This window comes from Triturus cristatus, chromosome 8 (genome assembly GCF_964204655.1).
Source record: "Triturus cristatus chromosome 8, aTriCri1.1, whole genome shotgun sequence".
In the NCBI taxonomy this organism is placed as follows: Eukaryota; Metazoa; Chordata; class Amphibia; order Caudata; family Salamandridae; genus Triturus; species Triturus cristatus.
The window spans coordinates 109,580,735-109,608,322 of record NC_140591.1 but is presented as its reverse complement, the minus strand read 5'-3'; the positions used below and the strand labels follow the sequence as shown (position 1 = coordinate 109,608,322).

At 46.6% G+C, this 27,588-nt stretch overlaps 1 protein-coding gene across 1 annotated transcript in view; it reads left to right on the top strand.

The window, feature by feature from the left end:
* LOC146801653 (beta-1,4-galactosyltransferase 3-like) overlaps positions 1 to 27,588 on the top strand; it is a 745,947-nt gene that overhangs the window by 508,418 nt on the left and 209,941 nt on the right. Inside the window, exon 5 of the mRNA XM_085621135.1 lies at positions 8,442 to 8,564. Within this exon, the coding sequence (XP_085477261.1) occupies positions 8,442 to 8,564 (123 nt within the window). The remainder of the gene's footprint in view (positions 1 to 8,441; positions 8,565 to 27,588) is intronic.

Below are 27,588 nucleotides of genomic sequence, written 5' to 3'. Positions count from 1 at the left end.
CCAATTAGGTTGTTTTTATAACTCTAGAGGCCTAAAAACTTTTTCCGACCTCCAGTCTGAATATTCCATCAACCATAGGGAGTTTTTTAAATATCTACAGATCAGGGATTTTTTGCAAATAAAAACAGGAGGACGTGACAAATTTCAAAATAATATCGTACTAGATACTATATGTAGACCAAATACCCCTAAAATAGGGGTCATTTATGAACTTCTTAGGGATATGCTCCCTGATGACTTGGGAAAAAATCTAATGAAGTGTCTGACCTCTCTTGGAATCCAAACAAATATTCCTTTGCGAGCATATGAATTATCACAAGTGTGTTTAATGTCTATAAATCTCCAAGCACAATTTTATAAAACTTTTTTTTTCCCTTTATCATACACCATATAAGATTGCAAAATGGTCAGTAGGAAAGGGAACAACCTGTCCACGTTGCTCGATGGGAGCTGCCGACATGATTCATATGTTTGCCTCATGCGACAAACTATCAGGTTTGATAAAAGAAATCTCTGACTTCCTTTCAGAAATTCTCCAAGGTAATATATTTATCACTCGGGAGGAAATTGTGTTAGGAGTATCTAATAATCAAAGACCTAATCATATGGAGGGCCTTATTTTTGTAGCCATGGCTGTCCTCCGACTCTGTATAGCTTCAGCGTGGCTGGATGCTACTTCACCGGCTTTTGCACAATGGAGAACTAGATTCCTAGCAATTTGTACCCTGGAAGTAGCCATATATGAAACTAAAGGGAGGAGAAAAAAGAGAATAGGGATGCAGATCTGGGGTCCGCTCTTACATTGGCAATTAGAACACACCTAAAATGCTTGGTCTTTAATATGGTCTTATTTGGGAGAATATTCATTGTAATTATACAGATTTTGATAAAACATGCTGTATTATCTTGCAGATTTACTGAATTGTTTTTTCGCTCTTGTGGATAGGTATGATGTGAAGTAACACCTTGGTCCAAAGGGCAGGGTGGGGGGTTTATGTAAATATTATATAATTTTGTGAAAATTGTTAATAAAAATCATTAAAAAAAAAAGAAAACTCTGATGAATAGCTCCAATACCTCTGATTTTCTGCATGTGCAGGTTGTGCTAGGGAGTCTCCACTAAGCTCGGCTCGGTTATTTTGTTCTACAGTGTTCCAAGGCTTAAAACCCCTTTTATTACTTCAGGATATATACAGATAACTTATTGCTTCATATTGGGTCTGTATTATTTACCTATATTTTGACTTTGCCATGTCAGATAAAGAAAAGAAGAGCCTGTTCAGGCCCTGTGCTGCCTGTTCTAAGAAGAGACTCCATACAGATGACCCTCATAAGGTCTGCATTTATTTCCTTTATCCGGATCATAAGGCTAAAGAATGTTAGGTGTTCTAACAAAACCTTAAAGACCTTGAGGGGCAGCTGCTCATATGGTTTCAGAAACTTAAGGCAAGGAAGGAGCCAGTGTCTAGTGACCACAGCGAAAAGGAATCTTCATCATCCTCCAAGAGGTCTCCCCGTTCTCACTCTTCTCTTGAGCAACCTAAAAAAATGAACAACCATGGGTCTTACAGTTACAGCACTTCTAAATCTCCTTAAAAAGACCAGAACAAAGGAGGTGTGAGGTGCCTACACCACTTCCGCAAGTGCACCATCCCTTCAAGAAACCTTCACTTCCAACTGCTGACAAACCGCATATGTGAGACTCACCATCGACGAGACCATCATCATCGACAAAGAAATCCATGCCGTTGTTGACGGCCACTGACACTGACTCTGTATCCATGTTGTCTCTGCCTTCAGCTGCTTCCTTGACGACATCCTTGTCGACGGCCCACCTGCCTAACTCATCGATGCCCAAAATCACTGTTCCTCTGTTGACGATGGCACTTACATCAATGTCAACTTCTACCACCACGACAACTTCAACGTCTCCTCTGTTGACAGACACAAGGGTTTCGTCAATGTTACTTACATCCCATTGACTGCCCCGACGATGATTCCCTCGACGATCCTGTTGGTGGCGGAAAAAACTGCAAAAACAGGAGAAAAAATGGCGTTTGACCCCTGAGCGCACTTCTCCCAGCAAGATGTCACGGCTGCTTCCATCCCAGCTGTTAAAGGAGAAAGATTCTGAGTACGAAGGTCCTTTGGGGTATGCTTACTGCTCCTCACAATTTCACGTCAAGTGCCAAGAGGAAGATTATGATGAGGAAGAATATGAGAGTCAAGGTTAATTACGCTCTTCAGGAGAAATATCATCCGCAATATAAGGAGAAAATGGTATGCCTTAGTTCCTCACTTGTTACAGATTTACAATTTATGCTTTCTGATTATAGGACGCGTTTTCCTCCAATGCCTGCTATCAAAACAACAGTCTGTCCACCAGCAAACTCTATCTTTACCTCCATCTACTCCGCAACAAACACCACTATTGTTGCCTACTTCAGTCCGCCATACACTACAACCTATGCTTCTTCACAATCCTGCAACTTCTGCTGGCAACACGGAAGTGGATGAGCTCCATCAGCTCCTCCAAATATGGGATGATTATCTCATACCCATGCCATCGTCTACTTCTCCAACTCCATTGGATCTCCCTCCCCCCGCCCCCCAAAGACATTGGGGATTTCCACAACTTGCTTCAAAGAGCAGCAGAGAAATTTTATTTACCTCTGCCCACTACGCAGATGGACTGCTTTCTGTATGATTTTAAAGAACCTTTTCGGAAGAGTGGAAGAGCATATCCATTGTAAGCTACATCTGGGAAGAGGCCTTAAAAGTCATGAAGACTCCAGCCACAGTAACTGCTGTCCCTTCCCGCTTGGATAAACTGTGCAAAGCTCAAGAAGACGCTCCTGCTTGCTTAACTGGTTACCCGAAGCCTGAGTCTGTTATCTCGCAGGTGGCACAGCGCAAATCAAAAAACCCATCTGCACCTATCACAGTGCCTGCGGACAAGGAAGGTAGCTGCCTTGTCAACATAGGAAAAAGATTTTCATCTATGTCGGCGCTTACAGTTAGGGTAGCAAATTCACTCGCTGTTCTTGGTCGGTATGACTGCAAAATGTGGTCCCGTATTGCACTGTGTCTGGATCAGGTTCCAGAGGAGGAGGACAGTAAAGTAGAGGCTAAGAAGATTCTCCAGGAAGGAGAACGCACTTCATCCAAGGTGATCAACAGTGCTATGGAGATTGCCACTACGGCATTTAGACAACTTGCAGGTGCTGCTGTGTTATGCCACCAGGGTTGGCTTAAGGCTACTTCATTCAGGCCTGAGGTCCAAAACAAAGTGCTAGACCTCCCTTTCGATGGGGAAGCCCTTTTTGGCAAGCATGTGGATAAAGCTTCACAAGCTATCAAAACAGATACAGATACAGCTAAGTTGCTGGGGATGCTTCAGTTCAGGAAGGTCCCCTTTCGGAGAGCCCAAGGAAGAGGCCTTCCATCTTGGAGGGGAGGTTATCTGCAATATCGCTACCCTGCTTGCACAATCTTCCTCACAACTATTTTGTCCACAGTACTCCCAATGCCAACCACCACCAGCAACTTACAATCAACCTGCACCAAGAGGTAGAGCAGGGCATCAGGGCGAGGACATGGCCTGTTGCCAATGACCACCTACAGGTACCAGCTATTCACCTTTTGTAATCAACCAAATTAAGGGGCAAAATATCTGCTTAACTCCATCGCTGACAGCATTTACTTACAAAACAATGGGTCTTAAACCTTATTCAATTTGCCATACTCTAGAATTTCTTCAAATCCCACCCCCTACTCCACCTCAACCCTCTGTTCCAAAGCATCTACATCTTCTCAAATTAGAGGTCATGACAATACTCCAAAATGGTGCAATAGAACCGGTTCCTCCATCACAACAAGAAGAGGATTCTTTTCGGTCCGCAAAAAGTATAAACAATTGCGACCAATTTTAGACCGGAGGAAATTCAACACCTATCTCAACAAACAGTCCTTCCTCATGGTGACTTTACAGGACATGCTCTTGTTCTTAAATCAAGGCGATTACCTGTCCAGCCTTGACCTTCAAGAGGCATATTTTCACATCCCCATCTGCTCATCCTACAGGAAGTTCCTATGGTTTACAATAGCCAATACCAGTTCAGAGTCTTTCCTTTTGGCCTAAAATCTGCCCTCAGATATTTGCAAAGTGCCTCGCTCTGTTAGCAGCTTTTCTAAGAAATCAAAAACACCAAGTGTTCCCATATTTGGATGATTAATTGGTCACGGTGCTGTCCATTTGTGCAGCACAGGCATCTACTGTGGCCTGCACAACACTTTTAAACAAGCTAGGCCTTACCCCGAATTCAGAAAAGTCAGTCTTGCATCCTTCAAAAACTATCACTATCCTGGGGGCCACAGTCAACAAATGTCCTTCTCTAGAGAGACAATTAAAACTAACATCCTTAGCAGAACTGATACGAAAAAAAGGGTCTCTTTCAGTTTGCGTTTACAAATCCCTGTTGGGGATGATGTCATCCTGCAGCCCCTCTGGTTCCATTCTGCAGTCTAAGGATGTGTCCCATCCAAGAAGAACTTGACAAGCAGTGGCTACAGGCAATGGGATCCTTCAACAACCTACTCACCATCACGCCACCATTGTCAATGCCGTATCTTGGTGGTCACATCAAAAGAATCTGTCAGTCGGTCTCTCCAAACTGAGCATACCTTCTCCATTGGTCATAACTACCAACCCCTCCCTCGAAGTTTGGGGGAGCATACCTTCAAGACTTGCAAATCAGTGGCAGGTGGCAAAGGCCTCCACTCCTTCTGCATATCACATTGTTAAAGCTTAAGGCAGCCCATCTTGCCTTACAGGCTTTACTTCCTAGAATAAGGAACTCAGCGGTACTCATCCAAACAGACAAGACAACCACAATGTACTACATCAACAAGCAAGATGGCACAAGATCACGCCTCCTTTCTCAAGAGGCGCAGTGCATCTGGGAGTGGGCTATTTGCAACGGAGTGTCCAAATGAGCTGAGCATGTACCAGGAATCCAAAACACAAGAGCACACACGTTAAGCAGACTAAGGTCATCCTGTCACGAATGGGAACTGGATCAGGAAACTCTCAATGACCTCTTAATTGGTGCAAGCCACGTCTTGACCTCTTTGTGACCCCTCCCTCCCTAGAACAAAAAATGCCAGTTGTTCGCAAGTTTGCATCGCTATCCAGGATCTTGGAGGAATGCATTTCTTGATGGTGTGGTCCGGCGTCTTTTTCTACGCCTTTTCTCCCATTCCTCTCCTCCCAAGAGTCCTCATAAAGATGAAGGCCGCATCTTGCAGGATGATTCTCATAGCCCCATCCTGGCCAAGCCGGCACTGGTTTATAGAGCTCCTTTTTCTCTTGGAGAAACCTCACATTCAGTTGAAACTAATACCATCTCTCTTAACGATCTCCGGGAGCCAAGTGTTGCATCCGGATCCCAACTCATTTTTTATATCTGACTGGCTCCTGAGCGCAATGAGTACGCCCATCTAAAGTGAACTGCGGGATGCAGGGAGATACTATCCAGAGCTCGAGTGGAGAGTACTAATGACGTATCTCCTTAAGTGGAACCGTTTTTGCATTCGGTTCCAGAAAGCTAATGTGCATCCACTCTCTTCTGCGCCTCAAGAGCTATTCCCACGCTTCCATTAAGATCCACTTGGCAGCTATCTCCTGCTTTAGGAGACCGTCTACTTTGCCTTCCTTACGGTCCACTAGAATTATTAAGCAATTTCTCAAAGGTCTCTCCAGGGTTTTTCCACCAGTAAGACCTGCTCCACTGCTCTAGCAGCTCACTACTGTTCTCTCACAGCTTATCAAGCAGCCATTCAAACCCTTTCACAGAGCTGATCTGAAGGTAATTTTCTGGAAAGTTGCTTTCCTCATAGCTTTAACGTCTGCCAGGCGAGTAAGCAAAATTCAAGCCATTACCATTCAGGACCCTTTCCTAAAATTTCAGGATGATAGAGTGGTTCTATAGGTGGGCCAGTAGTAATGGGACGAGGACGAGCCTAAATCCGGCTGCGATACAATCCAAAACACCTCTCGTGGGGCGAAGACGGTATGTAAAAGGTGTGCTTCACTATATCTTCACATCTAGTTGTCATTTTGTTGATGAACAGTGAGGTGCAAAATTGCCTTTTCTGACATGAGTGTGAAAAACCTTTAGGAGCACTAAACACATTAGGAACACAATCACCCTTGGAGCAAATTAGGCAGGATTGTGGTTTTACCTTTAGATGCAAAGTCACATTAAGGTGCAAAATCACCATTAGTAAAGTAGCAACACGATTTTCAAAACACTTTACAAGCACGCAAGTGTATGGATGCTTCTCTTCACCGTTCATGCAGTTCAGTGGTAAGTGCTATTTACCATGACGGATTAACACACCTAAAAGCCAGTAACAAACAGTGAGGCTGAAGTAGTTTGTGAATGACACTTTCTTGAAGCAATGGCTGAAGAGAGCAGACTCAAAAGACCCATTGGCTGAAGGGGCTTGACCAAAGCCCCACTCAGCAGACAGCTTGCTGTTTTCTAGAGAAATGTCATTAACAACAAACATGACATTCCCTCTGTCAAACAGCAAGATGTCTGTTGCCTGACCTAAAACAATCATTTTACATAAGATATGTACTCTTATAAGGATTGTTATACAAAGATGGATAATACTATTTAATACATGTGCTGTTTGCCAGTTCAAGGTACTATGGGGCTCTACAAAATCAAGCAGCTATGCAGTGCTAAATTATGCAGTTTGTGAAGTTCCTTAGCATTTTAAGTAGTGGTTACTTAATGGAACATTGATTTTTCCACCTCTGAGTGATAATGGGCAGTCTTGCCCTTGCTGGCTTTCAAATTGATGAACTATTGACCACATAGTTGTCTAAAGTGAAGGCATATTGGCCTGAGTCATCACTCTGGATGAGCAATCTCAGTACTAAAATCCAAGTTCTTCAAAGCAACCAGCAAGTGTGCTAGTATGCTATAATGTAGTCATTCCCAAATAAAACATCTGAAACAATGAACCAGTCTTTTCGGTGTTCACTTCAATGCAATAAAGTATCTTAAAAAAAGAATACTGTGTGCTCTTTTGTGGTTCTGCCATTCTTTATTAAAATAAGTAATGTTCACCATTTTTAGGTCTCGCCGAAGACACCACATACACTGTATGTTACAAGACATTTATTATCAGCATACATTGGGCTAAGAGCCTGTCCACTGCCTACTATTGGTTAGCTTTATTGCCACTTTAATTTGCCTATTTCTTATCAGTCCGCTTCCGTTGGCTTTCCTTCCTCTTCTAGGGTTTCCCTCTACTGGAGCTTTGACCCATTCATTACCTATGTCCATTTATTACCTATGTCCATTCACTGCTCCTTTTTCAGGTGCTACTTTTTTCTATTTGGTTAAAAACTCTACAAGAGTGCATGTGTTTTCCCTGTATACTTCATATTGCTGTTTCTCCCCTATGTGTTTCTCCACCCGCCATCCATCCCTCAGTTGATGCTCTTGCTACTTCCCCATCCACCCACCTTCCATTGCCATTCTTGCTTCCCCAACCCTTCTGTTGTTTGTTTGCCCTCCTGTCCTTGACCACCCACACTCCGTTGTCAGTTTGCTTCTGCATCCCCGCCTGCCCACCCTCCATTGTCTGTGCTTTTACCTATCCATAGTATGTGTTCTTCCCTAACACCCTCCACCCACCCACCGTTGTCCTTGTGCTTTCCCATTGTTGTCTGTTGTCCTGCAGTTCTCCCACATGCATCCTTCTCAACTACCTTTCCTCCATATTGCCTCATCGCCTGCCCATTCCCTCAACTCCAACCCACTCCTGTTTGGGGTTTTTAAAGCGCATTAGCACTATATAAAAAAGTGCATACGCCCTATAAAAAATAAATGCAGCTTTTTAATTTATTAATCTATCTCAGATTGACAAAAAAGAAAAAAAGCTTGCTTCATTTTCTAGGCATGTGCATCTGTGTTTGCACGCACCTACAAAATGACGCAACGGCTATCTCATTGCACTTTTTTTTTTACATTATTTTCAGCCATCCTTTAAAGTGGCCATACAGTTGTGCAGAATGGCTAAAATCATTGCCAAATGCAAAAACAGCTGATGGACAGAATCATTGCCAAAGCCAATTAGTTTCCGAGGTGAGACCTGCTGGCTTAGCCAGTGCTTGTTTATAGTTTACATTTGTGTGCCGTTAGTGACTACCTTTGTCACCCCTCTGTTTTTTGCTTTTTTGTGTATACATATTGCATGTTTCATTGTATAACAAATCATGCAGAGCTTTGACACCCTTTCCATTATGGACAGCTTCTTATAACCATTATTTGTAATATGTTTTGAAGGTGGCAGTATTAAACTGAAATTGGCACAGCTATTGTTACGTAAGCGTGTAACTGTGAGTTGTTTCTCATTTCTAGTTTGCCCTATTGGTCTTATTTTGGAGGTGTTTCCGCATTGACTCCAGAGCAATATATGAAGATCAATGGATTTCCAAACACTTACTGGGGATGGGGTGGAGAAGATGATGACATTTCAACGAGGTACAGTATACATTTGTGCGTGTACACATGCGCACCAAGAACAGTTTCGTTACAGCAGGCTAACAGTAGAATACTTCATAAAGTAACATGAAAGCACTATACTTAGGCAGAAGGAACATTATCTTTGTCATGGGGGAAGCTACAATGAGATTAGTTGGTAATGCCCTCCCTTTGAAAGTTAAAATCATCAGAACAACTGCCATAACAGCCATACTTAACCTTGTGCCCAGGTGTGGTAACAGCATCATGCCCCATGAATTAGTAGTTATGTGTGGAAATCGTTGATTGCCCAGGAGCTGTACAATACTGAAGAAGACAAGCCAGAGATGGTAGTACAAGAAATGTGTAACATAGAGTTTATATAAAATTATCTCCAGAATCTAAGCATGGAATCCTGGGTTGGGACTGTACCTACCCACTGCTTAGCTGCCAGAGCACCCTCACATAATATTACTATTTTGTTTCTTCTCCTGAGCCCAGCTTACACCGTTACACTCTCAGATTCATCACAAAGTGCGCAGCTCTCCCTGGCTTCTTAAAAAAAAAATCTACTAAACATTAGCCCCACACCCTAAGACCAATGGGAAGTGTTCCTAAATGCAGTACCAGAGTTACAGCAGCTTTCTATAATCCTTCTCCTCAAAGAGCCCCTAACTAACCTGAAAGATCTATCCATCTCTTCCAGAATCCAACTGATCTCTTTTACATGCCAAGTGAAAAAGAGGGGGATTGGGATGTTGGCAGATGTAGTGAATTTTGTCACCTCTATCGCAGTAGTGGGGGCACATTGAATGCTTCTAAAGACTTTTTTTTTAATGTTCCCGCCCTACCTTGCTGGTGGTACTTTTAGCAGCTGCCTAAGTTAGCTTTGCATTTGAACTTGGAGATAGAAAAGATGAGGGACAGCGGAAGGAGAAATCTCTGACACAGGTGAAAATTGAGAGATAGAAGAGGAAGGAGGTGGTCCACAGAAGCAAATGAGCGAGCAATGGATATATCTAGGGCATAGATAGGAGTGATGCAAACTTCGAGAAACAAAGGTGCGAGAGCCAGGACTCGGGCCATGCAGACAAGACATAAGGACCTCCAAAATAAAGATTTAGTATAAATGTACTTTAGAGACATATACACAGTGGCGGCTGGTGACATTTGAAAGTAGTGAGGCGTAAAGTTATCATGGTACTGCACTGAGGCGAGCGAGCGAGCCCTAACAACTCCTCCGAGAAAATTTTGAAAATAGAGTGGATAAATGGAGCATTTTCAAGCAAATTTGAGGAAGCAGGAAGGTTGATAAAGCACTTGCGAAAGTATTATGACAGGATCTGTAATAACATCCTTATATCCATCAACTTTACCCCAACACAAGTACAAACACACACTCAAACTCTTTCAAGTACACACATAAAGCACGAGTCACAAACATTTGTTTAGGCTTAAAGACCTATAAACAAAAAAGTATACAGAGACCGCTGCAGCTGCAAGCAGACGTGAAATACTCGATTTACAGGCTACAGGAGGGAGCCCCATCAATAGGTTAGCAGGAGCAGGGGGGAAATCCTAGCCTGGGGCAGCTCTGGTCTCTGACAGGAGCATGGTCATCCCGGGGCACTGTGGGAACTGTTGGAACAAACTTTTTGAAGCATATTAGTTAAGCGTTTTCAAGTGTGGGGCAAGGCTGCCCCCACAACCATATCACAGCTTGTACCCTAACCTGGAATACCAAGATGCGGAAATGGTCAGTGCAACCATGCGGAGAAGAGGCAGGTTAGCCATGGCTGGGCGCACCGGTCCAGGTTGAGCACCTTTGGAGCAGTCAATTGCGAGGTGGGCATCTTCTAGGGTTTCTCAGAGACACTTTGAACTCTGTAACTCGGTAGAGGAACTCCCGAACTGGGTGACAGTTCCAGCGTGCTAGGTTTCCGTGTACAGCACCTCCCACAAGAAGGATGAATGAGCAAGGGCTAGGAGTCTAGGCAGCAGGCAGAACAGGAATGATTCAGCGTGAGCTGGGAACTCGAGTACTGAGTCACTGGGGCATACCGGGGCCTCTCTAGCAAGAGAACAGTATGGGCTGGGTATATACATGCATTGTCTCGTGGAAAGTGGTCAGAGCGAGCAGTTACACTGCTTCACACACCCCACCCTCACACTGACATGCCTTCAGCTGCTCCCAGCATTATCTTAACTATCCCTTATTTTTCATATCTGTGAAAGTCTGAGGAAATCATACCGTATAATTTACACCCTTGCTCTAAAATCGCACGCAAAAAATCTGCAGTCCAAATAACTTATGAGCCTGGTGTCCTCCGACCTTTCTAAGTGTTCTGCCCAAATTATGTGGCAAAATGCGCAATAATTTTATCTGTAATCAAATCGAATTCGGAGGCATTATTATCGTATTTTCAATATTGTAAATATTGGTCTGCTTATAGAGACGAACACCCAGCTGAAAATGTATAGTTTCATTGTTCATCAAACTGCTAGATATCATTTTCACAAATAAAAGGAAAAAAAAGAAACTAATCTTCGCTGTCTTAGTCCTAAATTGAGTGTTGATCCTCGCAATGGTTTTTTCGATGGTTGAAAGCTCTCTACATGAATTTGAACCGGAAAAGTAACTTATGGAAGTGGAACCCCCAAGCCCCTCCGATCTTAATAAAGCATTCCAAGCTGAAATGGGTATATTTGTTTTAGGAAAGTTTTGTGTAGATTATTGAAATAGGGCCAGCGTGATATGCTGTCCAAAAAATACAGTTTTCCAGGAAATACGAATCGACCGCAAACGTCACAATTTATAAATGTTATGCACATACAATCTACCCCAAATACTGCACACTTTTTGCCATTAAAGATATATTGTGTGACACAGCCATGACATCTTCATTTAACAATTCGTAATACTAGCGGGAGAGGGGAGGAGGTCGCCGGGGGTGGGGGGGGATTACAATTTAAAAAAGAAAGCTAAGCTTACCAGACCAGGTCCACGCGGCACCTCTCTGCTTCTCGGCCGGGTCCCATTGGCGCCTCTTCTAAGGAACAGCACTGGTTGGCAACCCCTCTAAGCCAATACTGACGCTGCTCCAGCAGCGCCAGCATTGGCTTAGAGCAGGGTGACACACCGCCCGCCTGCCCATTAGGAGACCGAGGTTTAAGCCTTTGCTCAACCCTCGCTCTCCTAATGGGCATGCGCCAGCCACAGCAGACAGTAGTGCGCATGACTGGGCACGGAGCAAAAATTCGCCTCCTTCACCCAGCATGAGCACTGCTGCCTGCTGTGCGCTCTGCGCCACCCCTGGTCTGCTGCATGTCAGTCACTCAGCAGCATGACGTCGGACCGCCCTCCCCCTTCAGAATCTGAAGGGGGTGGGCAGTCCGAGTTCATGCTGACTGTGACTGACATGATTGTCAGAAAATTCTCCCTCGAGGCCGAGGGAGCTGCCGGTGCGGGCGGCTTGTGGGGCAACGCCCCAGCGCCCTTAATGGACGCACCGCCACTGCATATAGGTAGGACACCAGAAAAAAAGGGAGAGAGTGTGGTCTCAGAAACGTAGAAATAGTACAGCATAGTTGAACCATGGATGATGGGGTAAAGACAAAGAGAGAAAAAGAGGTATCGGAAAACCAATGGCAAGTAGTTGGAGTGGGGATCATGGAAAAGAATAACAACTTGGTTAGGGTCAAGAACGGTCAATAATATTAAACCACTGCAATTAGAAGGCAAATGATAAAGTATGGCGGGGTAGTAGAGCAATGTGGCAAGTTATTCAGCATATAGATGCAACGAGATTAGCATAAACCTGGAAAGTGATCACTGCTAGAGCAGGAATCACTGACTGGAGCTTGGCTAGGGATCAGCCAGAGAGCAGGGAACACATCAAGCAGTATAAAAAGGGGTCTAAGCTCAGTGGCTGGCAGGAGTGATTGTTTCCCCCACCTTTCCCCACCTGCCAGTCATAACATTTATGGGTGGGGGTAAAGAGAGTTATAAAGGAAATTTAGGACACTGGTGAACCCCTGAGATAGCCTCCCCTCATGCTTGTTGCTTAGAAGGAATAGTTGTAGGAACTATTGAAGTGCGGTGAGCTCCTTCTACCCTACATCCCTTTTGTGTCTAAAAACAAAGTGGATGATCAGGGAAAGAATGGGGGATGTGATCTGATAGGTCGATATGGACTCAGGTTGCTGTGATCAAACTAAAAGATTGCTGAATGTGCGGTCACTGAGGGGGAAAGGCCTAGTTTTATTTTTTTCTGATAGGTCACTGTTCCTGAGTGATCCATAACATCACAGCAACCATCAAGAGTACTTGATAAAAACAGAACAATCCACCGACGTGCTGTCTATAGCTCTCAGATTATCAGTAGAGATATGTTGTTGAACATTAAAGATCATGAAGGCACTAGCTATGCATCCTAATTATTGTGGTCAAGGCAAAGAGACTTCAATTTGAAGCATTGTCTGCAGTTAGTGAACGGACCCATTGTAGATTGGAGTTGCCTTACCTTTTTATTCTACTCTTCTTTCTTTTTTTCTTTAGTTGTATATTGACCTGATAATCGTGTTAATATATGTTCATTCGTTTATCCCGTATTGGGGTTTCTTTCATAGATTCACATGCTTGAATCGTTACCCGTTGTTGAAGTGGGAGTCCCACGGTACTATAAATAAAGCAGTAATAAACAGTAATCCTGCCTAAGGCATTCAAGGAAAAGCCTTAGACTTGATACAATCTTTCCTCTCAGGCAGAACACAGAATAAGACTCTCCCCCCCCCCCCCCCTTTCTATCAGAACCGACAGAGATCAGATGCGGAGCACCCCAAGGATCTTCTCTCAGCCCCACTCTCTTCAACATTTACATGGCCCCCCTCACAACCATTGTCCGAAACTACGGGCTCAACGTCGTCTCCTACACTGACGACACCCAGCTCATCCTCTCCCTCACCAAGGAACCCGACATCACCAGGCGCAACTTCCAAGAAAGGATGAAGCTCTTGCGACCTGGATGAGCAACAGCTGCCTGAAGCTCAACTCGGGAAAACCAGTAGTCTTCATCCTTGGCTCCACCCCTTCTGCATTGAACAACACCCGGTGGGCCCCTGCCCTCGGAAATCCACCCTCCCCAACGGACCACGCACGCAACCTCTGCATCATTCTCGACTCTTCACTCACCATGAATCACCAGATCAATGCCGTATCCTCTGCATGATTCAGCACCCTCTGCATAATTTGCAAGACGTTCAGGTGGTTCCCCCCGATTCCAGGAAAACCGTCACCCACACACTCATTACCAGCAGACTGGACTACGACAACACTCTTTGCTGGAATCAACAAAAAACTTCTCCGCAAACTCCAGACCGTCCAGAACGTGTAGCCAGACTTCTCCTCGACATCCAACGACATGAACACATCACCCAAAAACTCCGTGACCTCCATTGGCTACCTGTCAAAAGAAGGCAACCTTAAAACTGCTCAGGCGCGTACAAAGCCCTCCACAACACCGGACCCCAATACCTCAACGACCGAATCTCCTTCCACGTCCCCAAGAGAAACCTCCGCTCAGAGCCCTAGCCACCGTCCCTAGTTTCCACAGTACCAGAGTAGGTGGAAGATCCTTCTCCTACCTCGCAGCCAAGACCTGGAAAGAACTCCCGCTTCACCTCCGACGAAGCCCGACACTGCACCAATTCAGAAAGGAACTCAAGACGTGGCTCTTCGAATGACCATAACGGAGCTGCTCCCCCCGTGCCTTCAGACCTTCACGTGCGAGTAGTGTGCTCTACAAAAGCCTGATTGATTGATTAACATTTTCAATAGGCTAATATGATGTAAACCACAAATTTAATAGCCTAGCTACTTCTTTTGTTTTTAAAAAGGACTACATTCTAGGTACAACCAATCCTTAGCTAGCACCCTTTAGAACCTTCCCAAGAGAGGCTGAATCCTTCAGATTTTCATTGCACGTCATGTGTGAAGCGAGTCTCCCTGAGCTCTGTTCAGTTCTTCCAAATTATTCATATTTTTCTTTTGGATATTCACTATGCCTGATAAAAAAGGGCATTTTTCGCCCCTGCAAGGCCTGTGGAAAAAAAGAGGGCTCATGTTGATGATCCCCACAAAAAGTGAGTTTACTGCCTCTATCCACAACATGAGGAAAAACAGTGCAACATCTAATGCACTTTCTCATCTAAAACCTTGAAAGCCCGGGAAAGCAGGCTGCTGTTATGGTTGAAGAAGAGGCAGATGACATCCTATGATGAGGAGAGCGACACCTCTGCCAAATTCCTTAAGAGACCCAGGTCACCTAAGGATAAGTCTGAGGAGGGCAAAACAAATCTTAAAACCTCCCATCAGACTAAAGAAGCTCTTAAGAAGGTGAAGGATGCCGAAGTCTCCTCAGAGCAAGGCTTGCCATCGTATTCTGCGACTTCTAAGAAACAATTGGAGTCTGCTACCTCTTCAGGATCTTCAAGGCATAAATCCACTCACAAATCCCTCTCTGCATCACTGTCGACACCTCGGACATCGAAGACTGCTACCCTCTTGTTTTCAAGACCATCAACGGTGCCAATATAATCTATGGCGGCCAATAATACTCTGATCTCATTGACTGCATAGTTCTCTTCCAGAGGAATCCTCATTAAAGTCATAAGCACTCGAATATTCCTGCCCATGCGTGGGTACCCCGGAAAAGATATACAAATTATATATGAAAACATACATATATACAGCTCTATATTAATTTACATATCATTTTCAAGACAATCAATGCAGCCTCCCAGAAAAAACTAAACCCATAATAGGCTAAGGAATGGTGCGAGACCTTGTCTTTGCACATACACAAACAAACAGAAATACCAATAGACCCCTGAACTGCTTTTAATGTACAGCATAAAAGTAGTCCTGCAGAGAAAAAGGCAGGCATTGTTAGCCCATAGGCTGCATTGGAACTTCAACAGCATAGAAACTGAAAGCAAATGTAGAAACTCAAAAACTGGCACCATGCCTTAAAAGCAGCCATGACCCCTACCTTCCCATCATGCCTCAGGGGTGGCAGGTCAGTTGAGTTTTTCCCGTTCCTTCAGTCAGGACCCTGGTTAATCAGCTCCACAGATCTTTTGACTTTTTTTGTCAGAAAAGATCTACTCTTTTCACTATAAATCATTTACTTCGACATTTAACACCTGTTGGAGTAATATATTCCCTTTTATCTGGCAGCTGGGCATGTTTTCCTCTCACAGATGGCCTCTCTGTTTGATCCTTACCCTTCCTGTGGCAAAAAGACCAAAACAGATTCCCACTCTGTTTGTATTCTCTGCCTTCCGGATTCTCATGTTCCTGAGACTTGCCAACACTGCCAAACTTTATCAAGACACACCCTCAAGGACAGAGAAAGGATTCGCCTTTATGGTCTCTCTGATAAAGGTAAAAAATATATAATTGTTTTAATTCAATTTCTTTTATTTTAAGTTATTGAACAATCCACAGCAGTGTACAGAACACAACATCAGCAGAATTATGACAATGAAAAATATCATGCAGTCAGCCAGATACAAATGAACAGAAACAAAGCAAGAAGAAAAAAGGGGGGGGGGGGATATGTAGGGAAGACAGCAGGCCCTTATTGATAACACTCTACCGACATGGGCGTACCAGTAACAAACGTCAGTCCAATTAGAATAAAAAAGTATATAACATATCATAATATAGAAGACATTCTCCTGCACAGTGAAAAGCGAAGCACCTCCCATTCCAGCATCATCCCGTGACAACAAATACTGTCTATATAGCCCCCAAAAATTCTTGGGTCGACTTTGCGGGGGAATTAACTCACTATATGTTTCGGACTGCGTATTACAGAAAATCAAATCTTTTTCCCACTCTAGCTTGGAAGGAGGGGCTCCCCGCGCCCAGCACATAGCTATTCGCCAATTGGCCAGCAGAAAGGCCAATCCCAGAAGCTTCCTGACCCCTTTAGGGTGTGGTTTAGTGTATCCCAACAGTGCTAATAAGGGATCCGGAGTAAGTGGCGTTCCAACAATGTTCCCTAATTCCATGAATATCTGCACCCAAAAAGCAGTAATTCGTGGGCATGTCCTTGCCATGTGGAAAAAATCTGCGCTGCTAGCCCAGCAGGGCTCACATCTGTCAGACTCACACAAGCCATACCTATTGTAGAGGTGGGCCTTAACAATTCCGCAAAGGCATTGCCCTGTCCTATTTTATCAGTCACTTTCTTGTGTGCACTACACTTAACAATCGCTATTTTCTTTGGATATGTCAAGGCAGTAAGGAGATTATGTACTAATTCTCCTTACACTATTTGTGTCCCATGTGCTGTAAGGAAGCCTCTTTCCTTCCAGAGCATCCCAAAATCGTGAGCCACTCCAAAGGCATAGTGGCTATTGGTATAGATGTTAACAGACAAGTCAGTACTAAGTTCACATGCCCTTGTCAATGCTATCAGCTCAGCTGCCTGAGCTGACTTCTGTGGAATGCGAGCTGTCTCAACTACCGTCTGAAGCGTTGTGATTGCATATGCAGCTGATGTCGTGCCATCCGGTAATTTCAAGCAGGACCCATCAACCCACAATTCCCCATCAACATTTGAAAGAGGCGTATCTTGCAGATCAACACGACCCTTTGTCTGTTCCTCAGTAAGGAATATACAGTCATGAGGCTCTTGCGACTGAGACTGAGTTGCTGGGGATGGCAATTGTTAGACCTGTCAGCCCTAGGGTGGTCTCCCCATTTATTTTTGATCGTGCCTCATTTTTTCCACCCTCATTTTTATGTTGGACTTAGGTCTCCGGGCGCCTTTTCATTGCCAATCAGTGTTAAGGTGCAGGTGCTCCCTTCTCCCAAGATTGGGAGCACCCTAGCTGCCAGGTGCTGGCTGGAACCCCACAACAATGTTGCGACACCAGCCCGCCTTTTTTGTCCCATAGGTAGAATGGGGAAGCTCCTGGAATGTGCTAGAACCTTCTAGAAGGGAGGTGTGGTTTTACTTTTGCCGCCTTGGCTAGAGGTCACCTGACCTAGGGCTACTTAAGTGAGGGAGGGAACTTTTTCCAGTTAGTTGGCAGAGCTGGAGAATCCATGCAGGAGTTTTAGGCAGTAGGGCCTAGCCAGGGACTTATGCCTCTGAGAGTGACAGGGCTTAGTTGCTGCCTCTTAAGTGAGTGAGGGATCCTGTGAAACCCACTGATCTTGCCCAGCAGTAGGAGGACCCAGGGAACCTCTGCCCAGCCTGACTAGGAAGGACCTAGTCGCCAACTCATCCCCTACCCCCAAGGAACAGAACCCCAAGGGCGCCAGTATCATCTGCGCCGCAAGGACTGAATACTGAAACTGCAAAAGCGGAATCCTGAAACTTCATGCCAAAGCTGAATATGGCAACTTCATGAAACGACTGATTGTCTGACTGCTGGGGATCGACCAGGTACTGGCGCTGTGTCTCCTGCGCTGCCAGACCCGGCCTGGGACCCCCTGCACGGATCTGCCGTCGAGCGCGGAGCTGGCCGAGCCCCCGCTTAACTTGTGACCCCCCCCCTGGTGCGAGGACCCGCAACGCGATCACCGCCGCGGCCCGTAGGCATCAGGGACGTGTCAGCGCCAAGTCGGGGCCTGCGGAGAAGCCCGGGGCCCCGCTGCTGCCCTCGCAGCGTGAGGAGGAGGAGCGAGTGTCCGTGAGTGTCCCGCGCCGTTGCGTGCATCTGACGAGGGGCCCGGAGCGGAACAGAGCGACGAGACCAAGGTAACCCCCGGGGGCTGGGAGGTAGCGCGGCCGAGTGGCGGCCTGAGACTCGCCCCCCCCCCCTGCTCCCCAGGAGTCGTGGGAAGGCCCGGTGCGCCCCCTGCCGAGTGGGAGCGACACAGCATGCAGAGACTGTGACTTTCCCCCTCCGTGGGATTTCCCTCCGTACTGTTGAGTCTCCCCTCCATGGGATTACCCTCTCCTGGGGTCTGCCCTTCGCAGGACTCGCCAGTGCTCAATGCGTTCTATGTCTAAGTAGCGCTGATCATTCATTCGTACTCACCAGTACTCAATGCGTTCTATGTCTAAGTAGCGCTGATCATTCATTCGTACTCACCAGTGCTCAATGCGTTCTATGTCTAAGTAGCGCTGATCATTCATTCGTACTCATCAGTGCTCAATGCGTTCTATGTCTAAGTAGCGCTGATCATTCATTTGTATTCACCAGTGCTCAATGCGTTCTATGTCTAAGTAGCGCTGATCATTCATTTGTATTCACAAGTGCTCAGTGCGTGCTAAGTCCAAATAGCGTGTAACCTCAGATTGTGATCTCAAGCGCTCCATTCTCCAGTTGAGGTCCCAAGTGCAAGGCGCTCCGTGTATGAGCGGCGCCTCATCTCTAAAGGGTGTCCAGAAGTGCAGTATGCTCCGTGTACCAATAACACTTTATCCTCAGGGTAGGCTTGGAAGTGCTCAGGGTATTAGGCAGGCAGGTAACGCGTTCTCCGTACGATATGCCTAGGAGTGCCTAGTCCTTAAGGTAAACGATCAGCGCTTCAACCTCAAGTTATGCTCAGGGGTGCCTAAGGTTCAAGGTATACAAGAAGAGCTGTAATGCCACGATATGCTCATGTGCCTTTGTTTCTTCGTAGACACCAGTAGCGCCACGTGTGCAGGCCCCGGCCCGCAGCACTAGGGAAGTTCATACTGCAGGGATTGCTGAGGGAACCGTAATGAGATGCTGTAATGCAAATGTTAATGTGTCCAAGTTAAGATACATTGCCCTCCAAGATTACCGTGTGTGCTCCTTTGATTAGATAAATCTGATTAATTTGCATTCACCTTACTGTTTGGCGTCCCTTATTGTGTGCGTTTACTGCTTCAGAGGATGTGTGTGTTGTATGGTCGCTTAACACATAGGCCTTTGGGTGCCCAGCCGCTCGTGTCACGTTATCCCCTTAGGGCCTGGAGACCCCAGGTCTTACAGCAATAGAGTAGCCGGATCAAGAGTCGAACATCTTTTCAAGGTGATATGAGGGGCCAAGAGTTTCAATTCATAACCTGTCAAGTGAGCACTAGTTAAATGCTGCGTTTTGGTCTGGTTCAAAAGGGCATCAACTGCATGGGGTACTAACACAAGCAGTCTATGTGACTAGACCATCCCCTCACTCTGACGTATGGACACAGCTGCCGCTGCCACACAGCGAAAAAACCCAGGCAACACACGTGTGACTGGATCGAGGGCAGCTGAAAAATATGCACAAGGACGCTGCTTATCACCATGAGTCTGTACTAAAACTGAGAGTGTGCAACCATCCCTCTTGTGTACATAGAGTGTGAAGGCCTTGGTGTAGTCTGGAGTGCCTAATACTGGTGAAGAACATAGAGCTTGGCGCAACTGTTGGAAAGCATTCTGACATTCAGTAGTCCATGGAAGGGGCATTGGAGTGTCTTTAGTCAAAAGGGCCAACAGGAGTTTAACAATATGTGAAAATCTAGGGATCCACTGCCTACAAAAAGAAGTAAGGCCCTCCTTCTGAGTACGGGCACAGGTGTGTCTAAAATAGCTTGGATGCAATCTGGTGTGAGTGCACGTCCCTCCTTAGACAGGAGGTGACCTAAATAGGTAGCCTGCTATCTACAATATTGCAATTTCTTCTTAGAAAACTTATGATGGTGAGAGGCAAGAAAGGAGAGCAATGACAATGTTCCTTCTTCACATTGGTTAGTGGTGTCTGCACCCAACAAGATGTCATCAACATATTGTATGAGAGCTACCCCTTTTGGCACAGGGAAAGAAACAAGCTGTATTTTCAATGCCTGGCTATAAATGCTAGGACTCTCAGTATACCCTTGCGGCGCTCTACAAAATCTGAAGGATCGATTATTCAAAGTGAAGCCGAACAAATATCGGCTGTCAGGATGAATCGGTATGGGAAAGAAAGCGTTCTTCAAATCAATCACAGAGAATGTAGTTGCAGTCGGAGGAACCATGGTAAAGAGTGTTGTGATGTCGGAGATTACCGGGTATTGGGGCACTACGATCTTATTAACTTCTCGTAAGTCAATGATAAACCTGTATATTTTAGTATAAGTGTCTTTTTTTCAAGATGGGAAGGATAGGGCGATTGCAAATATTGTAAGGGACTTTTTCCAAAACCCCTACTCCAATCAGATCTTGAACAATACGTATTAGTGCCTCTTCACCTTCTCGAGAAATTTTATATTGAGGCAGTCGAGGCAATGAAGCGCCCTCCTTCACTTGAATATGGACTGGTGGGATAACCAATTGACCCACATCAGTATCTGACGTAGGCCACATAGTACTAGGTAGGGACGCCAAAGCAATATCTTCTTTAATAATACAAAACCTCTCACCCTTGGAATAGTCATCATTCAGAATAACGCGCACACCTTCTGGGGAACATCGTATCGTATCGTAGCACGAAAATGTTTGAGCATATCGAGACCCACAATATTGTGCTAGGTGAAAGCCAAAATGGACATTCAGCAGAAAACTTATCAACATGAAATGAAAGTGGTTGTGACAGTGGGCTAAGGGAAGGTGTCCCATCGAGTCCTATCAATGTGATTGTTAAGCCAGACAGGGGAGCCCTAGGAACCAATTGTTTAGCCAGGGCGCTACGGGTAGCTTCTGTGTGAACCAAAAACCGATCAGTAGAACCCAAAACGTGTGCGTTAACATAGGGACCCTTCTGATCTACTGGGACTTCAACTGATTCCTTACCCCATCCTAGGCATTCCTATGCATAAGCAGAATCCTTCAAATCAACGATCGAATAATTGGACATTTGATATTGGGTGCGTCTCTCAAAAGTGTTAGAAGAATTCTGAGTATGCTCTACTGCCTCAACCTAGTGTGATTATCCATACCTCCCCTATTTCCTGAGTTCCCTGGGCGGCTTCTCATTTGTCCTCTACCACGTTGATACTGCTGACCTTGCAAAAGTGGACACTCAAAACGCCAATGTCCAATCTCCTTGCAGTAGGCACACTGATCAGAAGACAAGGAAAAGGGGGCGCACTAGGGCGGTACATCGCACGTCGGCCTCTACCACTACCTCTAAAAGGTGGACCATAAACCTGAGCTAACATAACCTTTGTTTTTAAATCCTTAGCCTTTTTATCCTCGTTGCCCTTAGCTTCCAATTCCCAACGTTCATAATACTGAGCCATAGTCAAAAGAGAGACTGGGGAAGACGTAGACCATGAACTCTCGCTGGCCTTTAGACGACTAGCTATTCCTGGCAACATGTTCGCGACAAATGTGTCGACTAACGGATGCCTGTCCGTGCCATCTGTTAATGACTGGCCACTAAAGTCATGGAATGTCTCCTCAAAACGTGTAAAGAAATCAGAAACTGACTCATCTGGTTTCTGCTTACAAGATGCTAGCATAGTCCAATCTATTTTTAGGAGGTATGAGAATTTTCAACTTAGTTATTATACCCTTTGGGTGGTCCAATATTTCTTGTTGCCGTTTCTGTGCAGGTTCCCTTTTTGCATCTTTCCTCTCTATTGCCTTCCAAATATCTCCAAAAGCTGCATGATCAACTACTTTACGAATAGATCTCCACATATCAGGAGGTAAAATAAGCCCAAAAACATATCAATATCAGGCAAAGTCATAGTGCAAGAACTAATAGCTCCTACAACTTCTTCATAAAAAGCAGCCGGATTGTTCCACGGGTCAGGCAAAGCAGCTTTAAGAGCCATGACATCCGCTCTACTCCTAGGGGTATAGACCCAATTGTAAACAAAATATCCCTTCGCATCAGTTGAATCTTTATCGTCATCTGTTCCCGCACCCCTAGGAGGGACATACAAAGGCGCAGCTTCACGCATTAGTTTCCCATGAACTACAATATCCTTATCTGTCCCTGGATCTCCATCCTGTGGCACGGGGGTTTGAACTGTTTGTTCAGCTGTAGCATCTGCCTTTTTCTTCTCTCGCAAACGGAATACATCAGTTCGTAGTTTAACCACACATCTAATTAAATCGGCCACCTGCGAAGGGAGAAAAAGACCGTCACTCAATCGTTTATGATAATTTTTTATATCAACAGACTCTAATTCTTTGGACTGTTTCCTGAACCTTTCAATTACTTCTCCAGTAAACGACTCTGTAAAATATAACTGCTCTGACTCCGGCCATTGCTGAACATTTGCTATAAGATCTGGAGCGGAAGTGTCACCACAAGCTACTTTTCGGGCAGTAGATCTAAGAGTGGCCGCAAGGTCAGTGGTCGGAAAGGAGCGAGTCTGTCGTTTAGCATCTGATTCGGTCTTTCCTTGATCTGAGAAAGATTTGTCATCATCAGAATCAACATCGGGGGCAGAGAGAAAAGTATATGGAGGAGGAGACCGACCTAATAGAATTGAACCGTCCCGAGGTTTATTAAGTAGAGGATAAAGGGGGCGCCGGACAGGGTATTGGCCATTTACCTGTAAACGACGTTCCCTATCCTCTCTCTTTTATTTTCCTTATTTTTCATCTCCAGCGCTTTCGCATAGATATTTTTTCGCTGTTCTTTTTCTGCTAAAGCTTGCTCTTTCCTCACTCTTTCACGCGCTTCTTTCTCCCACATTCGTACACAGTCAAACAGATTTTGCGCTTAAACACACATTGTTCCACATACTGAATCTTTCTAAGATCAAATGACCCATTTATTGGCCATCGCATATCAGGATCCTTTTTGGTGTATTTAGTTCACAGTGTGCTATACATTATGGAAGAAATACCGTTTTTAATGTACATATACCTATTTGGTATCCCCTCAGGGGGAGCCAGCTGATTCTGTTCTAGATCCATATTGGTACCTCCAAGAAAGCAACACATCCTGCGAAGTGTGCTTGAAACAGGCATGCCAAAAATATTATAGCATACATAATATTATAACAAAGTAGTACTTAACAGAATTTGTACCGTTCAAGAATTCAAAAATTTGAGAAAAATCTCCTCATTACCTGACTATATAAATTGCAATTTATATATACCCAAACAAATCCAAGATTTTGGCCAAACAAACAAGAAGTGTCGCATCAAACGACCTTACCAAACAAAAGTCTCCAGCCTCCAACTGCCAAGCTCTGAATCGACCAAATGGTCTCTGCACGACGAATGCCAGAAGCACAAAAGTTGAACATAGAGATGTCCTCACCTCAGACGTCCACGTCTGTCATTTTTGAGACTGCAACAGAGATTCGCGTCGAGGTCTCTGCTGCCATTGATTCCCGGACTCTTGCAACCTGTCATGGACATTTTTCTTACTTCAGCAATTATCAAAACGGTACAACGGTGGAGGGTTTCGTTGGGTTCGAGGAAGAATGGCGCTCAAGCGTGTGCGACGTGGGTCTCACTCAAATTGAATAAGTACGGTGCTGACAGGTCAGGGGAAACAAACCCAAAGAAATAACCCCTGCAACTGAATGGGTCAAGACCCACACAAAATGACAGGAAATTAAGTCCTGTGCACACGTGTGGGATAATGCTCTGGGTGTACCCGGTAAAGATTAAACAGAAGTCAAATATTACATGTCTTCGAAATCATGAGGGTCGACATCAGATGTATCATAAGCAAAATTTCTTTATATATATAAATTCAGACCAATACAGAATGTAAACAAATCAGCCGACATGTGTTTCGTCACACCGTGTTGCATTATGACTCTTCAGGGCTGGTTGTAGTGTAATGCAAGATAAACGGAGCCGGGTTGTGGCACGAGTAAGGCCAAAACAACGGCGGAAGGGAGGTGGGAACCTCCCAGCGTGGAGTAAAAGGGCGTTAAGCCCAAGCCGAACGGGTTTGTTTGGCTTCAAAAAGGGTCGGTTAGGGTAGGATCTCGGGTGCGGGATCGGCTTGTTCTCCAGTGTAAGGGGCTGATCAAAACGGCTCCAGCAAGGATCTTAAAAAACATATAGACCAGCAGAACAGGATCCCCTGTTCCTCAGGTCAGACCCTCCACCTGATTTGGTGATTATTGCGGCTGCAAAAAAGATCCATGCAGTAGCCTCTTCCTCAATGGTCCTTCCGGACAAGGAGAGCAGAGCTCAGGATTCCTGGACGAGGAAGGCTTGCGGCTCTGCAGCTGCATCTTTGAAAGTGTCAAGTGCTGCAGCCCTGTTGGGTCGTTATGATCGGGCGTTGTGTGGCTCTCTAGAGTTGTTCAAAGAAAAATAGCCCACAGAGGACTGCCAAGATTTTGGGTATATTCTCCAGGAGGGAGCCCTTGTTGCAAATCAAATGATCAGTACAGCAGCTGATGGAGCATCTCTAGCTGCTCACTCATACTCGCATGGCATATGCGCAAGAAGATCCTCCTGGTTACGGCTATCTGATAGAGACTACTAGCCGCAGATTCATTAACGTAGAATTATCCCCAGGCGTAAGACTTGACCGGAAAATGTTCTTGTCCCAGCATCTCCGTGCGCCGGGTGGCAGCACCACACGACTCCACCCCGCCGTCTTCCGCGGGCGTGATGTCAGCGAGGTCACATAAGCCCCACCCCGGCACGCTGACATCAGTTTCCCTGTTTTCCGCGTGCAACGCAGATCCGGATCGTGTTCCTGGCCTGCTTTCAGGCCTTCTTTTCACGCTTTGAGTTTCTTTTTGGGAACAGTGTGCAAATGACTTCGGGCCTCAAGACGTGCTCGTCTTGCGCGCGCCAGATGTCGGCGACGGACCCTCACCCCATTTGTCTGTGGTGTTTGGGGGAGCACCATGACTCCACAGACTGCGAGGCTTGTCAGCAGATGAAGCTAAAGTCCCGGCGAGAGCGGCAGATGAAACTCCTCTCGGCCTGCATGTCCAGGTCGGCATCGGTGTCGCGTCCGTCCCCCGCTGAAGGGTTCAAGAACCTCCGCTTCCGTCTCCGACATCGTCCCTCTCCGAGGCCGCAAGGGCGTTGCTCACCTGTTGGTAAGTGTCGCAGTTTGTCCCCGAGGCCCGGTCCCCGCCCCGCGGGGGGCGCGGGTTCCCTGTGGGTCGTGCGGGCTTGCGTGTTGCCACCCTACCCGCCGTTTCCTGGCGTGGGGGCGAAATGGAGGCCTATGTTGCGGCCCTGCAGGCCTCCTTGGCTCCTCCTCTTCCTGGGACGTCTGCGGATCCCTTGCCATGTGCGGGGCCTTCTGCGGTGTCGCCGGCAGCTCCGGCCCCGGCAGGTTCGGCTTCAGGTCTTGGAGATGTGGTGGCATCGGGGTGCCACCCTACGGGGTTCCCTCCTTTGGACCATGGCACCTCTGCCTCACCGCAAACCCCTGTGGGGGGTCCCTGTGGTGTCGCGGGAGGTTGCCGGGACTCGGGCCCCCTCTTCTCCAGAGGTTCGGCAACTGTTTGTTTCTTCTTCCCCGGAGACGGATGCCGCGTAGTGGCCTTTTCCCCGGCGTCTTCCAAGGAGGGCTCTTCGCCGTCGCTGCGCCCGCAGTCTTCCCCGGAGGCGCCTCAGGTTCCCCACTCGTCGGTCAACCTTCCCCCATTCTGAGCTTGGCCTTTTCTTCCTCCGGTTGGGCTGGGGGACGGCCGGCTTAGCTTACAGCCGTCGCCCACGGAGGAATTGCTCTCTCCACCGCGTTGCCCTACGGAGGCGAGTGCTGCCTTCGCCCGGGCTGTCTCCACGGCCGTGGGGATTTTGCGCATGGGCGACCCGGCTGCCCATTTCCCCGCAGATCATTTGCTTGAGGTTCTCCATCAGGGCTCTGGTGGACGGAAGCTGCTTCTTCCCTTCGAAGCTACGCTCCATAATTCTCTCTTGGGGGCATCCTGCCACGGGGGACCCGGTGCCCCAGCCGCTTCTGCACCGCCACCGTCCTGCTCCACATGATCCTTTCTGCCTTTCCTTCCACCCTTCTACCAGGGGCCCTCTTCTGCAGACTGCCTTTCCCTCCTTGCTATCGGTGTTGTCTCCTCTGTCATGGGAGGCCCGGTGGTTAGATTCATGGGGGCGCAGCGTCTTTGCCTCCAGTGCTGCCTTGCGGGCGCTCAACATCCTTTGTGTGTTGGCCAGAGCCACTTCTTGCTTGTGGGATTCGGCGGAGTCCCTTCTGTCTTACACTTCTCAGGAGGGTGCCTGTACTGATCTGCGGCATCATGTGTTGTATGGCCGGGAGCTGGCGGCATTTATTTTTCGCTCGGCTCTGGATGTTTCTGGGGCGCTTGGTCGCACCATGGCTTCTTTGGTGGCCCTCCGTTGCCATGCTTGGCTGAGAGATCGTGTTTTCCCTGAGAATGTTAGGGAGCGTCTGGTTGACCTCCCCTTCGATGGCGCTCTTTTGTTTCACGCCCCTGCGGATTCTGCCATTCAGAGGTTCCTTGCGGGACTTTGTCCTCCTCCTCCTCGTCTTCCGTGAACCTGGATGTCGGTCTGTGTTCTGGGAGGGGTTCTCCCATTGTTTTCTGGGGTCTAGTAACAAGTTGGCCCGGTTGTGTGTTCTGTGTGGTTGGTGTGCCTTCAGGGTCATACGGTTGGCCCATCGGTGCTGTTGGCTGCTGGTTCATCCCCCTTTTGTGCCTTGTGGTTTTGGCTGTTGGTAAGCCTGTGTAGGTCGTGGTATTGGGCCTTTTGTGTCTTCTTTATTGGCTGCCTGGGAAGCCGTCTGCGGTTTGCCAGCAGGCTTTTCTGTTTGTCCTCTGCTGCGGAATTATTTACTAAGAGGTGTTCCCATGTTTTCTAGGGACGTAGCATACCCTATGTGGGGTACTTGTAGCTATAACATAGCTCTGTCATGTGCTAGGGAGGTGTGGTCACCCTTTTCGGGTTTCTTGCTCTCCTTGCCGTCACTTTATATCGCAGGTGCGATCTCTTTGACAGTTGTCTTGGCGCAGCTTGCGTTGCGCCCCGGTCTGTCCTTCTCCATGTTCGCTACATCGCTAGACCAGTCTGGAACGCTGTCTGCGGCATGGTGTTGTGGCGATTTCGCCCTTCTGTCCGGCGTTTCGGCCTGGTCTTCTGTCTGGTGTTCCAGGGGGACTGGCTTTCCTTGGCTTTCTGTGTTCTGGTCGACGGCCAAGGCCCGTCCTCTGTGTCTCTC